The following is a 16,300-nucleotide window of genomic DNA, read 5'->3' as shown; positions in this document are numbered from 1 at the left end:
TGGTCAGACATTCCACCCTTTGGCAACATTCCCTTCCCCTACTACTCCCCTCTTTGAACCTCCCCCTTTGACCATTCACTAGTTATCAAAAAGTGCGGGGAAATATAATATTCACATTGGGTAGATTTAAGTAATGTTAAAAGAATATCCCCCCTCACCCCTCCCTCCCACATCACTTACATAGGGTGTGACTGGGATAATCAGAAAGAAGTAGCAAATAATGTGTCATATTATCAGACGGCAATTAGTACTCTTTTTCTGTACTTCAAAGCTAGGAAAATGATAAAGGTAGATTGAAGTTATTTTTAATTTAGAAATTTATCTTATTTTGGGAAGTACATTTGGTAACTGGAATAAAGCAATCAAGCAGGGACTAGTTGCTGACAATCTGTCCTAAGTGAAAGAGTATGATTAGATCACCTTGTTAAGAATGTTTATTCTTCTATAAACAGATCCCAAACCCCTCTTCTAAAATATTTGGCAACACTACTGTTTCAAATTGCAGTTAAGTAGTTCTGTAGTCTGAGGCTGGAATGCTCTTTATAGTGGCGGTGCTGAAAGCCAGCAAAACTATCCCCAAACGTTTTACCTCATCGTCCCCCGTTCTCCCCCCTTCCCTGCCCTCCCTGCAGCTGAGGCCAGGAGCAGGGCCATGTCTCCAGGTGCGGGGGTTGAGGGACACGGACAAGGATAAGGGGGCCGAGGCTGGGGGCAAGTTTGAGGCCAGTAGCGGACCGCACGTGTGCAGCCGGCAGCCGGGAGCCTGCATAAAACCTGGGGGTGCTGCAGCACCCCCTGCACTCCTACTTCCCGAGCCTATAAGGGCCTGATTTACCAGTTCTTTACTTCCGCTGTAGGCTGGTTTGACTCTATCAAAACTGGAGTTTCCCTGGCATAAAACTGGAGCAATTCAGTGACTAATCAGGCTCAGAATCTCTAGAGTTTTGCCATTGGTTCTTGGAACCAGCAATTCAAAAATAATTTTTAATTACACCCAGAGATCCCTTTTTCTTTATACAGTGTAACTTACCCATCACCTATGACTGAATTGCTCACTCACAGTAAGATTAGAAATGTAATTATGCCTCAGTTACACTGAGGGATTTTAAATGAGGCTTGCTGATTGTTTAGTTGCAGACTTGACCGAAAAATTCTGTTTATCTTGTTATCATTATTCTTAGCTACTATGAATAATTTATTTGATGCTAACCAGGCAAATGCTGCCAAAATCTGAACAATGCACTCCTTCAAAAATGTTCTGTCAGCCTGTGACATTCTGAAAGTTAAACACTCCCCGCAAAAGTCCATCTATTCTGTGCTCCATCACTCCCCACCCCAATCCATACATTCTTTCATCCCCAGCCTCTCCATCAATTAATCTTCCCCCTACTCACTACCTCACTACAGAGATCTTGCCATGGAACTCCCCTACTTGTCAGCTGCTCCGCACTGGAGCGGTGGGGCTGGCAGCTGTGGTATCAGAGGGGTTTCCCTGTGGCCTCTGGCTGTGGGAGAATTGGTCAAGTAGAGAGCAGGCTCCCTTTGTTTTTTGTAGAATGGGTGGAGCTTTCCAGACTGTAGGTGATTGCCCTTGGTGATGGGGGAGGTCCTGTGGAGTGTGTATCTCATGGATGATGGTGCTTAAGGGATAGTAGGGTTTCAGACTCACTCCCAGTAACAGTGCTTCAAAGTCCAGGCTGGAGCTGAGTAGGCAGGCAGGCACTGACAGAGAAGAGAGGAGGCTGGAGCCTCTACATGGCTACCTTTCAGCATTATAGCAACTTTGTCCTTCTACCACTTCTTCCTCCTCCTCATGTGCTGTTGGAATGCATGGTAGTGGAAGGAGCATCCAGTGGCTGTGTGGTGGTGTGTCCCATCCCCATATTATTGGAGTACCTTTCAAGAATAGAAATAAAAATAAGAATTTCCTTCCTTCCTAGCCTGTAGGAGAAACTTGATCAGTTTAGCTTTTGTTTGTGTATGTAGTGAATGTACCGCAGAAAAGTTGTGTAAGAGAAATGAGTTACACATTCAGTTCTGGGAATAGGCAGTGCCCTCTTGCAGGAGTGAATTCTCTAGTCTATGTTCAGTTTCCATCAAAGGTCTGTCTCCTGCACTCATGGGCCTTCCCTTCTTGGCTGCAAGTATCAGAGGGGTGCCGTGTTAGTCTGTATCCCCGAAAACAAAGAGGAGTCCGGTGGAACCTTAAAGACTAACAGATTTATTTAGGCATAAGCTTTCGTGGGTAAAAACCCCACTTCTTCAGATGCATGGAGTGAAAATTACAGATACAGGTATAGATATACTGACCCATGAAGAGAAGAGAGTTACCTTACAAGTGGAGAACCAGTGTTGACAAGGCCAATTCAGTCAGGGTGGATGTGATCCAGTCCTAATAACTGATGAGAGGTGTCATTACCAAGAGAGGGAAAATTGCTTTTGTAGTGAGCCAACCACTCCCAGTCCCTTTTAAATCTGTTATTGAATGTCCAGGGAGATTGAAGTGTTCTCCTACTGGCTTTTGTATGTTACCATTCCTGATGTCTCATTTGTGTCCATTTATTCTTTTACATAGAGACTGTCTGGTTTGGCCAATGTACATGGCAGAGGGGCATTGCTGGCACATGATGGCATATATCACATTGGTAGATGTGCAGGTGAATGAGCCCCTTATGATGTAGCTGATGTTGGGTCCTCTGATGGTGTCGCTAGAGTAGATATGGGGACAGAGTAGGCAATGGGGTTTGCCACAGAGATTGATTCCTGGGTTAGTGTTTCTGTGGTGTGGTGTGTAGTTGCTGGTGAATATTTGCTTCAGGTGGGCTGTCTGTAAGCGAGGACTGGCCTGTCTCCCAAGGTCTGTGAGAGTGAGGGATCATTTTCCAGGATAGGTTGTAGATCATTGATGATGCGCTGGAGCTGTTTTAGCTGGGGGCTGTATGTGATGGCCATTGGTGTTCTGTTATTTTCCTTGTTGGGCCTGTCCTGCAGTAGGTGACTTCTGGGTACCCATCTCGCTCTGTCAATCTGTTTCCTCACTTCCCCTATTGTAGTTTTAAGAATTCTTGATAAAGATCTTGTAGGTGTTTGTTTCTGTCTGAGGGTTACCAGCATCACTTTAATTATGTCTGACTTCAGGTTTAACCAGCTGCTCATCATCCAGGAGCTGACTTTAGTTAAACCCTGATAGAGCAGGGAGATGGTGCTGTTTATGGTTGATATAAATAGGCTTGGTAGAATTAGATTTGTATTTTTGACAGATAATATTGATCTTTGTTTTTAAGGTTTTTTCCCCCCAATTTTTATATATTTAAATTTTTACAGTTGTGGGAAATCATGGAGGGTCAAACGATGGGGAGGGATGAGACAATAATTATTTAATGAGAACAGATGCTGAGATTCAACAACTTAAAGCTTGATAACAGTTACAAGAAATTGTCAACATTATATGTCAAAATTTTAGCCTTAAATCAAACTCTAACTAAAGTTCTTAAGCAGAGTTTTTTCTTACTTTGCTTATCTGTAGATTTCTATTGTTATCAATGGAAATATTTTTTTCATTGGTTTGTGTGTGTGAATGGTGGAATCGACATTTACCGATACCAATCTAATCCTTCTAAGCCTAGACATAAAGAAGACGTCTGCTGGCACTTCTGCTCACGCTGGCTCACCAGCTCTCCCAATTACTTCATATAGATGCTGATTATGTGAGGGAGAGGACAGTGTCCTATGGGATGCTGGAGATGAGCGCTTTGGAGGTAGAGGAACTAGAATACCAGTTCAGGGTACCTCTGTTTGCTCCTGCAGCTTCTTGGGGATGGGTCGGGAGAATATAGTGATCAGCATTGCATTATCAAATGGCACAGAGAGGTCCAGCAGGATGAACAAGGATGTACTTCCCTTGTCTATGGACAGGAAGAGATCATCCACCAGAGCAACAAGTGCTGTCTTTGTATCATGCCCTGGCCTGAAGCCTGCCTCAAAGAATCCATAATGCTGACAGATGGCGCTGAAAAGTGGTTTTGCTGGCTTCTTGACTAGCTTACTTAGAAAAAGGAGGTTAAACGTTGGGTAGTAGCTTGTGAGGTTTTTGGCATGGATAGTAAAATTACACAGTTGCTTAACAATGACTAGTACACAGCTTCATGGAACAAAGAAAATGAAAGAAAACTATAAAGCTATATAGAAAATCGGCTAATTGGTAAAATTAAAATAAAAGCAAACAAGAGCCAAAACATTTAAGACCTAAAAGAGCATATTTTGTTTCCTTTTGGTGAACAATACTATTGTTTTTCCTTAGTGGAGAGAAGTGAAGTTTGCCAATAAAGTCTCTGTCTCAGGAAGTAACTCTCTATGACTCACTCACAGCAACAACTATTCTTGGTTAGAAACAGACTTTTCATCTTCACAGAAAGTTCATCATACATGGAGTTCTGTTGTTGAAAATTCATAGATTATAAAGCCAGAAGGGACCATTGTGATAATCTAGTCTGACCTCCTGTATAACATAGGCCATAGAACTTGCCTGAATTAATTCCTGTTTTAATGAGAGCATATCTTTTAGAAAAACATACAATTTTGATTTTAAAATTTTCCCAATCCCTGGTAAATTGTTCCAATGGTTAACTGTTAAAAACGTGCACATTATTTCCAGTTTGAATTTGCCTAGCATCAACTTCCAGCAATTGGATCATGTTAGATCTTTCTCTGCTAAGTTGAAGAGTCCTCTGTTATCAAATTTGTTCTCCCCACATATGTACTTATAGACTGATCAAGTCACCCCTGAACCTTGTCTTTGTTAAGCAAAATAAACTCAAGGAGCTCACTCTAACACAATAAGGCATTTTTTCCGAAATTGCAAACATTCTCCTGGCTCTTCTCTGAACTGTCGCCAGTTTATAAACATCCTTCTTGAATTGTGGACACCAAAACATGGTGTTTTAGCAGTGATTGTCCCAGTGCCAAATACAGAGGTAATCTAAACTCCCTACTCCAACTCAAGATTCTGCAGTTTATACATCTAAAGGTCAGATTAGCCTATGTGATCTCAGTACTGGAAACTCCTGGTCAGCTGATGATTCGTTGTGACCCCAAATCCTATTTCAGAGTCACTGCTTTGCAGATAGTCCCCCATTGTATAAGTATGGGCTACATTTTTTGTTCCTACAGATTTTTGTTTCAAACTCCCTGAGGACATAAAGTTTAAAAAATAAAGATAAAGTATTGAAAATACCTTGACCGTGTTCTCTCGGTTATTTTAGACTTTTCTGCTTTCATTAACAAAAATGTCCACAATTCTTTTAAATGGTCTAATTTTTGCTGTTTTAATATTTAGCCTTTGCTAAGATTGTAGACAGAACTTTGATTTCAACAGGAACAGGAGTGAGCCTAGTGGCAAAAAAAAAGTCATTTCAGTGAGAGCAGCACTGAGACAATAGTCACAATTTGAAATGGCTGTTGCTGGCTGGCTTGCACTTTAAAGCACTTAAAGGTGACCTAGCTGGAGAGCCAGGCCATGGAAGACTTGGAGAGAGACAGGCCACTCCAGGGTCAAAAGTGGTCAAAAGAGGCGAAGTTCCTTGTAACAGGTATTAGGGGCACCCTAGAGGTGAGAGGTCTCAGAGTAGCAGCCGCATTAGTCTGTATCCGCAAAAAGAAAAGGAGGACTTGTGGCACCTTAGAGACTAACAAATTTATTTGAGCATAAGCTTTCGTGAGCTACAGCTCACTTCATCGGATGAAAGCTTATGCTCAAATAAATTTGTTAGTCTCTAAGGTGCCACAAGTCCTCCTTTTCTTTTTTCTAGAGGTGAGAGTGCACAAAACACTAATACTAATACATGAGTTGCTTCCCAGATCTCCTCTACTTCCTTTTACCAACTACAAACCTTTGTGAACAGAGCACCAGGGGCTGGATAATTACTGGGGTAATACTCCTCTGGACCGTGCCTGCCTCCCAGTGCTGCCTCTGCTCCGACTCCAGGCTAGTTACCACTGCTCTGCTTGGACAGCTTTTCTAATCACTGAGTCCCAGTTCTGATTCCATCCATAGACCTGCAGCTGCCTTGTCTGGGCCTGCTCTACTCCCTGCTTCTTTTCCACCCCCACATTTTTCTCAGGCTCCATGTGACTCAGCCTTTTAATTTCCTCAGTCTCTTAATTTCACACTGCCGTAAGGCTGCCCAATTTGCTCTCAAGTAGCTGCTGCTGTGTACATTCTCCACTAGCTCAGTCTCATGATCTCTTGCCCAAGGGGTTCCACATTGGAACTACTTGTTGCCACATATTCCACCAGACCATGACCTATTAAATTCCAGGTAAATAGGGGAAGGGGAGGAAGTTGATCCTACCTTCTTCCTGGCTCTGCTTCCATTAAGGCTAATCACCACTGACCCTGGCTCCTTAAGGTCTTAGAATGGGTGTGAATGTGACCTGATGGCCCAGGCCACTGACCCACATCTTTCTCCTGCTCCCCATTGTCGTTCTTAAGATCATTTGGGAGCGGGAAGGGTCTCCATAGTGACCCTGCAGTGGATATATTAATCCGTGATCCTAAAGGCGATACTTGAACATTTTCTTATTTTAAGCTACACGATAGACAGGAAAGTGGACGATAAGCAAGTGATGTACTGCCAGCATTTACCAACAGGATCACCTGATTTTCTCCCATATCTTATAATGCTTATGATATAATGACAGCTCATCTTAAGTGATCACTCTCCTTACAATGTATATTTTTTCATGGTCTGTGTGTATATATAAAATCTGCTCACTGTACTTTCCACTTTATGCATCCGATGAAGTGAGCTGTAGCTCACGAAAGCTGATGCTCAAATAAATTGGTTAGTCTCTAAGGTGCCACTAGTACTCCTTTTCTTTTTGCGAATACAGACTAACACGGCTGCTACTCTGAAACTTATAATGATTGTGTACCAAGGAAGCAAGTATTTGCAGACAGGAAGGGTGAGGGAATAGGAAACCTTTCCACTTGGTTTCTCATTTAAACAAAAACACCTCTCCAAATCATAACCAAAGAAGGCTGCAGAGTCACTTGGCAAACACACTTGTATTAAGTACATTTGCTGGAAATGTTTCTACTTTGTTCCTGTAAAGTACAGTGACTGTATTGATAGGATAGCACACAGAGTTCAGCATGCACAGACTGAAGTGGGGGAGGAGAATGAAGATCTCTGGAAGTTTTTTTTGGAAAATACCTGCCATATGATGCATTCCTAAAGCAAAAAATTACTCTTTAGAAGTATTTTATGAGCCCTCGGTCAACTGCAGGGATAAGATGTCATTCTCTAGGGAGAGAGCTGAGCAGGGGAGTAGAGCCCTGCGGCGGGACTGGGTGGGTCCTGCAGGATCCACTGCTATAATGGTGGGAATGGATAAAATATACTTTGTTGTGGGCAGGCAGAGGTGACTAGTGGGAGGGACACAAAGAGGGGCACCAGCTAAGGGGGGGGGACAGGTGACACCCCCAGGTGACTCTTCCCCGCACTGCCCCCAGGTCAGGGCCCCCACACTCTCCCCGTCCCGTCCTCCCCATCCCACTTTACCTGGGCTCTGTCCTCCTGCTGTGCCAGCCTGGCTTCCCCTGGCTGTTCGGCTGCTCTTCTGGCAGCCAGGCTGCGGAGCCATGCCCTAAACTTAACCCTAACCCTAACCCGCAGGCCACCCGCCCCCCTACGCTCACTTTCTAGTGACAGTGGCCAAGCGAGCGAGAGTCCCCCCACCTTCTCCGGCATGCTCAGAGTCGGCTCCTGTCCCCAGAAGCTGACCCGGGCAGGGAGAGGACTGCCGCTGTCACCACTCCCTGCCTTGCCCAGACTCAGCTTCTGGGGACAGGAGCTGTCTCTGAGCATGCTGGGGGGACTCTGGCTCGCTCGGCCACTGTCCCTAGAGAAGCTGAGCCCCAGGGCAGCCGCTGCGCTGCACCGCGCAGCATGGCTGGAAGAGGAGAGGCTCTGGCCCCGCCCCTTCCTCTCCCCAGCCGGGGCTGGCTACTGAGTCAAGTGCCCCGAGCAGGCTTCTGGGGAGGGCAGGCGGCCAACCCTTCCCACCTCCCCTGCCCCCAGCGTCGCCTCTTTGGGCGGGATGGGATGTGCAAAAAACAAGACAGTGATAATTTTGTGGGAAACCACAAAATCGCTCATCAGTTTGTCATAAATAGACTTTCAGCAATGTAAAGAAAGTTTTTCTTTTTTTTTTTTTAAATAAAGTTTTTAATACTTAAATTATAGTGAGGGATAGAAAGACTAGATGTCTGTTATAACAGGAGTTGAAGTATCTTTTTACATGGTTTAAGCAAGATTTGTTTTATTCTTTTATTGGTAAAAGCTGATTCTGAATTCCATTTATATATCTAATATATTAACCAACCTGTTTGTTTGGTTTTAGTTTTTAGTAGCATGGGGAAATTTGTCTCTCTTGCGGGATTTGTGGGATCTAAGGTTTTTGCAGGTGGGAGCGGGGAAAAAATGCAAGAAACAATGCAGGTGGGAGTGGGTATTGCGGGGTGGGATGGGACGGGAGCAGGATTAAAAAAATAGTCCCACGCAGGGCTCTATAGGGGAGCAGTTACTCTTTCCAGTCTGCTTTCCTGCAACCCACCTAAATATCTGAGTGGGTGATTGGGTGTTAATGCTGTTCCAGACAGCGTTAACTGCCTCTTCATGCTCTTTGAAGCTGCTGCTGCACAGAGGGGAAAGAAGGCAGTCAATGGAAGAATAACAATGTTACCAAGAAGGATAACAGGGCAGCCATGTGCAGTTGCTGGGCTCTGTGGCCCTCCAAACCACACTGAGAGGAGCCCAGTAGTAGAGTTGAGCAAATAATTGATTATTCTGTCCAAATCCAAATGGAAATTTTTTGTTTTTTTCTTGCTGAAATGAAAAAAAATTCATTTTGGGTCAAATGAAACATTTGTTTGACCCAAAACAACTCTTTTGGTGCTTTATTTCAGGTTGTTTTTGAGTGGCTTTCACTTCTTCTTAGCTAACTTTTGAAAACAAATATCATTTCAAGAATGAAAAGTCAAAACATTTCCTTTTGAAATGGCTAAAACAAACTGTTTCAACATTTTTGCATGTTTTGTTTTTCAGCTGAAACTGTTCGCAGAAAAATGCAGTTTTTTGGGGGGAATTTACTTTTTGCTGATTTTTTTTTTGCCCAAGTCTACCCACTGGAGTGCACAGAATCATATTTTGAACATCTGCACTATCTGCTGGGAATGGTGTCTCATTTTGGCTTCTTGAATAGATGAAGTTTATTTTGTAGGCAGAGTTTGGAATACCACTACCTTTTACACCTCAGGTAGAACCCCTTCTTGTACATGAGTATCCATATCATAGAATATCAGGGTTGGAAAGGACCTCAGGAGGTCATCTAGTCCAACCCCCTGCTCAAAGCAGGACCAATCCCCAAGTTTTGCCCCAGATCCCAAATGGCCCCCTCAAGGATTGAACTCACAACCCTGGGTTTAGTAGGCCAATGCTCAAATCACATATCCTTGTGGCTGTGAGTAATTCAGACTTGATGTTGTAGAGGAGGTGTGTAACACTGCTGTTGCATTGTTAGCAGATCCACAACACAGTCCTTGAATTGTTGTCAAATTACAAAGGAGGATGCTTAACTTTAAAATCATTAATGTTTGTATAGATTAAATGCAAGCAACTGGGGCATTAGCGAAAATATTATGTAACCAGGATATGAGAAGCTATTTCATAGCAACAGAGCAGGGCTGGCCTTAGGTTTTGTGAAACCCAAAGATGCTGGAAGGAGGTAAAATCAGATCATAAATTGTGTCTCCCTCTGAACCCGCTGTCAATAATGGTGTTACCTCCTTTGTAATGTACTTTGAGATCTCTGGATGAATAGCACTATATAAGAGCTAGTGGTGGTAGTGTGGTGGTGGTGGTGGTAGTGTATGTCGTTCTTTTAATTAATTATACTGTTTCCTCCCCTACCTTGTGCCGCTTCTGGAATTTAAAATAGAGCTGACCTGTGCATTGCAAGGCTTGCCCTGGAGGCTGGGCTCCGAACAGCTCTTTGTTTTGTTTGTTTTTTTGGCCAGCCTTGTAGCTGAGAAGGTGCTTATGTCCCTGTGAAGGATGAATCTCGCTGGTAGGTCAATTAAACAACATGATAAAATGGGGTCAGTGAGTCACTTTTCACTATTTTTGGTGTGGCTTGTTCTCCTATTTCTGCTATATACAGGGTATTGATGTCAGTAAAAGTAGTTTTCATTCTGTCTTATCATAATGTCACTTTTGGAGAAAGGAAAAGCAGTCTACAAATAGGAGAGCATTTTGGAACATCTCCATCTGGGAAAGGAAATACAGAACTCCTAAGTTCACATTTCCTTTGGAAATATGAATCAGTGTTCATCACTTTGAACAAATGTACTGTGTAACCAAATATACATCTTAGACATGTCTTGAATCTGATTGTCAGCTGTAGAAGAAGAGCCTCATGTTAAATAAGATACCACATTTTAGTTGATTTCCTTTGAATATGAAAATATCAACAGTTATGCATGTTGGTGTCACTGATTTCTGTAGAACAACATGGAATATTTTAAAAAATTGGAAGCATGTGGGGAAAACCTCATAGAAGGCCTTCCAGTTGAGAAGAATAACTGCACTTAACTGTAAGGTGTGGGTGGATTTAGCTGTTGAAATCCGTTGGTTTGAACAAGCTAAATCTTTACAATTTGCCTTTTCAAAAATAAGGAGCTAGAAGTTAAAACTCCAACAGAAGACTTTCTGGGTCTTCAAGGAAAATGTTGCTACATAAGATTAATAAAATATCTACTTTATGGTATAAAATAGTACACCCTAATGAACAAAAGCAAGGATTTCTCAGGAGACTTTAACACAGCAGAAGAATCAATAATACAGAATGTGGAGCTTAGCATGCTATTAAAAGAAAACCAATCCCCACCTGCCCCCCAAAAAACCAAAACACCTTTGTTATGAACAAATTAAAGCTGCAAGAATGTTTCAGTGGTATCCAGCTAATACCTCAGACCAATATTACGTTTTCTTTACAAAAATTCTACACACTTAATTTTACTTCTTTGCCTATATTTTAACTTGTTTCTAGAAGATTATTGGAAATGGTACTTAGTAATCTCATAGTGATTTGTTATTTTTGACCATTGCATATGCTAAGGGGCAAACATACATTTAGGCAAGCAGTGTAAGTTGGGGACAGTAAGAATTGCATTAAATTATTTCAGTGCTTAAGCGCTCTGCTGGATCAGGGCCTTCTCTGTTAAGTTCTAGACTTTCTAATGTTTGGGTATGATAGAGTGTTGCCCAACCACATATACAGTACAAAGATGTGATAGAGCCAGGAAAAGTACCCAGCTCTCGTCTTCTATTCCAGTGCCTTAACCACAAGAGAACATCCCTGTCCTTCTTGCAACCCTCTGCCCCATTCACTGTCCATCTTGTGCACTGGATGAAGCAGGAATCCAGTAGATCAGAAATCATGTGATTGTGTAATTAGACAAACCCATACTCATAATGGGGCTGGATTAAGGTTTTCAGTGCTTGACTTTGCAACCTTAATGTTTTTTAAACATATGTTTTTTAAATAACTAATATTTAAACCAAAATGAGTTCAGGTTATGAACCCAGAACCTTTACATGAGTTACACAGACCTTTACCACTTGAGCTAATGGAGTACCTGGTAGTAGTAGTACGCTATTATCCTCTAGGTAAACCAGTCACAAGAAGGAGATGTGACATACTATACCAGTGGTTTAAACAACTATTTGCTAGCCAGTACATAAGAACGGCCATACTGGGTCAGACAAAAGGTCCATCCAGCCCAGTATCCTGTCTTCTGAAAGTGGCCAATGCCAGGTGCCCCAGAGGGAATAAACAGAGCAGGTAATCATCAAGTGATGCATCCCCTGTCGCCCATTCCCAGATTCTGGCACCATCCCTCCTCATCTTGGCTAATAGCCATTGATGGACCTATCCTCCATGAATTTATCTAGTTCTTTTTTTAACCCTGTTATAGTCTTGGCCTTCACAACATCCTCTGGCAAGGAGTTCCACAGGTTGACTGTGTATTATGTGAAAAAATACTTCCTTTTGTTTGCTTTAAACCTGTTGCCTATTAATTTCATTTGGTGACCCCTAGTGGAACACTGGCAGTCAGGATTCCTGGGTACTATTCCTGGCTGCAGAGATGATGGTAGTATAATGGTTACAGACATCTCTGCCATACACATAAGTTTGGCAATTCCATTCTGAAAGACAGTATAGCTGTGAATGAGAACTGGGTCTGCTATGCGACAGATAGGATTCAGTTTCCAGTTCTGGAACTTCTCAGCTATACCATTTGTAAAATGCGGAAAAGAGACTTGCCTACCTTTTAATTTAGAAAGACACCTTGCTAAATGATAAGGCCATGAAGTTTATTAATACCAGTAAGTGGAAGAGCTTGGACTAGAACGCATTGTTTCTTCCTGGCCCCCCACCCAGCTGTCTAAAGATTACTAAAGAAACGAAGAGCTTGCATAGCCAGTTTAGTATTTTATGCTATAACAAACTGCAAATAAGTGCTATAAAATAAGTGAGCAATAGTAAAGCTATTTCTTAGTCCCTGCCCACAGTCACTATGTTAACAATTATGATGATATATAGAGGCTCTGGCATAGGTGCTGGAACTAAGGGTATGGCACACCCTCTGGTTTGAAGTAGTAATAATAACCCAGATACATGGTTTCCACCTTCTGCACCCCAACTATAAAAATTGTTCCAGCACCACTGGGCTCTGGAAGACACATTAGCAGTTTTTGTTACTTTTGGAATAATAGTGGATTAATATTTTACAATATAGCACTATGTGCAAAGCTCTTCCAGCAGATTTCTTGTTTTCTTCAGAGTATCATGATGTTAAGTAATTTTACAAAACAAACTGCTTCATTATTTTTGCATATCTATTTTTCTCTGCATGTAATATGACACCTTGGAGGTGCTTGCACTGGCTGATTAAAATTAGTTTTCCTAAATGTCAATTCAAATTATTGCTGCCATTTCATTTTAATAAGAACATGTTGCTCAAAGCTGTTAATTTCATGTTTGTATTATTATAAACTACTAATAAGCAAAAGCTTATTGGGATTTGTACATACATTGTTTAAAAAATTCATACATATTCATATCATATTTATCATGCCAGTTGTAGTCAGTCAATGATTAAATGGTTCAAAGCAGTAAAATTTTAAGTCACAAATGTGATTGATTATATTGAAAATAACTTTCCTAACAATTATTATAATAATGAGAGTTTATAGTCACTGAAGTACTTAAAGGACAAATTTAACTTATACTCTTGAACGGAAAGTGTTCTTCTTTTAAAAAAACTTAAAGAAAAAATGAGCATTACAATCCATAAACAACTATTCAAAAAGAAGAGAACAGATTTTTAAATAGTACACTTGAGTTTTTATAGCTTTTTTCCATTTTTGATTAATTTTAGCTATATTGTAACATAAGTAAAAGGTTTCTCACTGATTCAGATAATTAGTACATGATTTTTTGCAGTTCTGAGGACTGTCTGATAAAATATGTAGAAAGAGACATAAATGTGCCATTGATCTTACTGGGAGCTTTGCCTATACCAAGACTGCAACTTCAAGCCCATAATTGCATCATCATCATAATGTCATTTTGACAATCAACTTTACCTTTATGGATTTCTAGTATTCAAAGCAGGTGAATGCTCTGAAGGATGAGTAGATGTATAAACTCATAGGTACTCATGATGGGCCAAATTTTGGTTCTACTGAGGTCTACAACAAAACTTCTGACTTCAATAGGTCCAGGAATTGGCCTGTATGACCCACAGGCCACGAGTGACTCCCACTAGTGATTCTTGTAGCTCTCATTGAGGAATTTGCAAGGTTGCCTCCGGCCTGGATTTCTTCCCTGATTCCATGAAATTACTAGTGGTGTCTTCTTTTAGTACCGTCCCCCACTACGCACTGGATTATGGTGGACCTACTCTACCTGGTTCATTTGCCCCAGTCATCCAGGAGAGCCCAGCTTCAACAAATTCCTTTGCCCTTGTCCTCAAGGGAAAGAAGGAGCATGATTGCTGGTAGCTGAGTAGTTCTACTATGCAAATTCTAGAAAGGACTTTATGGTTTAGTGTCTCAAAGTTTAACTAGTACTACATATATTTTAAACCAAATGCTTCTCCATATGCTGTTCTATACAGAGAACCCCCACCATCTTCACTCAGTAGTTGAGCAGCCGACATTTACTTTTTTACAGATCAATAGATGATGTACAATACATCTCTCTCTCTCTCTCTCTCTCTAACTCACCTTCGACAATATCCTGCTTTATAACTTAAAATGTAAAATGTCATCCCCAATCCTGGAAACACGTACATAGGTGCTTAGCTCTAAGCATGTCCGTAGTTCCATTACACTCATGTGCTTATAGTGAAGAATATATACAAATGCACCATTGGACCAGGCCCCTAATTATTGTAAGAAGTTCTGATATGTGTCAGAGATCCTGTCATAACTTACCCCCTCCTGTCAGCAGTATATTTAGTTTCACATAGACCTTTATCATCTCTAATTTCTACTAGGGAGTCTAGTCCACCTCTGCCAAGAGAAGTTTGTTACCAAAGTATATTTGCCAGAATTCTGTCCAGTATGGAGTGTTTTGGATTTTTTTATAATGTCTTACATAGTGGAATTACATCTTTCCTCAGGAGAGGAATGCATGTTACTGTCAGGAAATTATTTCCAATATTAATTTTATATTTTCCTTTTGTTAAATTTATACCCTTGTTTCTAGTTATACCCTGTTGTACAAACCAAAATCATTATCTTCCTCCTGAGGCTCACATCTTGAAATTCTCAGAGTTATTTGTAAATGTTACTTAATCACCCTGTACTGATGTAGTTCTTCATGCACTGTCATAGTTCAAGTAAAATTACCTCTACTTACCTTCTAGTCTGAAGATGGTAAAATGAGGTCTGCAATGAAAAGCACCCAGTGCATTTCCTGCGCAGTTCATCCAAAGACCCTGGAAAACCCAAGTTGCAGTGATAACTGATGTTGCTCTGCTGGTTACTTTCCACTCATTTGACGCAGTGGCAGCAATAACAGCTCCTATTCCACCAAAACAAAATATCAAAGCTAAAATCTGTATCCCTAACATGCTTCTTGACTTTCACTATATCCTGGACAATTAGCAATGTCACTGTGTGGTATGTGGAGAGTACTTCAGTCATCTGGGTAAGCAATAGGTACAACACAAGCAAATTACACTTGAACAAGTGTTGCAGAAAGTTAATATGGGGACAAGACATTTTTCATGCTTGCTTGACTTAAAGACCCAGGCACCAGAGACATTTAGAGACAAACAAAAAGTGTGATTTTTTTTCTTTTAGATAATTAGTGATGGATGTTACAAATCAATAAATTAATTTTTAATTTTAAAAATGAACTTCATTTTTTTATATTTTTTCTCATTTCTGGTATTCTAGTTAATGCTTAATTTTTAGTTAATTGGAAACTTAACAACCCTAGAAAAAAGTGCAGAGTCCAAATTGTTCAGTATCCGTTAGCAGATGTAGCAAAACACTTTTAAAGGGATCAACTATTATTTGAAAAATACATTTTAAAAGAGTCTAAAATAAATTCACTTGTCAGCAGTAGTTGAACTGGTAGCTCTGTCTTTAAGATTGTAAAGTCTTTGGGGCAGGCACTGTGTTTGCACCTTTGTATTTTGGAAGATAAAAAATCTGTACACAGAATTAAACTGTGAGAATGGATTCCTTCTTGACTTATGAATAGATTAACCTGCCAGACTCCAAGTACAAATGGAAAGTATTTATTAATATACCTACTTTTAAAGAGATGACAGACAGCATTGCCACTGAATACTAAAATGACATCCTGTAACAGATTGTTCTAACAACGAGGATGAGTAAATTTAGACAGGAAGAATCCAATTCCGCCTCACTGTCAGATAATACAGTAATCAGCTATGTGCCATAAGATAAGTATACCTTTAAAAATTATGCATGTTCTTCTGCATTAGAATGCTAATGGAATAGAGGAGACTATTTAAATATGCCATCACTGAATAGATCCCCAGGGATAAATATTATGTTACTGATCTACCTAGGCCATACAAAACTATTAGGTTTTCACCTTTTCTTAGGGACTATATTGATTCTTGCAGGGGCTTGAGAGAACCAATGAAGATGTATCTTCAGGACCTGAGATGTCTTTTTTCCCCAAAGCAGCA

General features: G+C 40.9%; 1 protein-coding gene across 1 annotated transcript in view; it reads right to left on the bottom strand.

Moving 5' to 3' along the window:
- Window positions 1-15,308, bottom strand: part of CLDN10 (claudin 10) — a 104,935-nt gene extending 89,627 nt beyond the window's left edge. The window contains exon 1 of the mRNA XM_037895859.2: window positions 14,992-15,308. Coding sequence (XP_037751787.1) covers window positions 14,992-15,205 — 214 coding nt within the window. The 5' untranslated portion in view covers window positions 15,206-15,308. The remainder of the gene's footprint in view (window positions 1-14,991) is intronic.
- Between the last annotated feature and the right edge of the window lie 992 nt (window positions 15,309-16,300).

This window comes from Chelonia mydas, chromosome 1, assembly GCF_015237465.2.
Source record: "Chelonia mydas isolate rCheMyd1 chromosome 1, rCheMyd1.pri.v2, whole genome shotgun sequence".
Lineage (NCBI taxonomy): Eukaryota > Metazoa > Chordata > Testudines > Cheloniidae > Chelonia > Chelonia mydas.
Note: the sequence above shows the minus strand (reverse complement) of the source record. Positions and strands in the feature narration are given on the sequence as shown.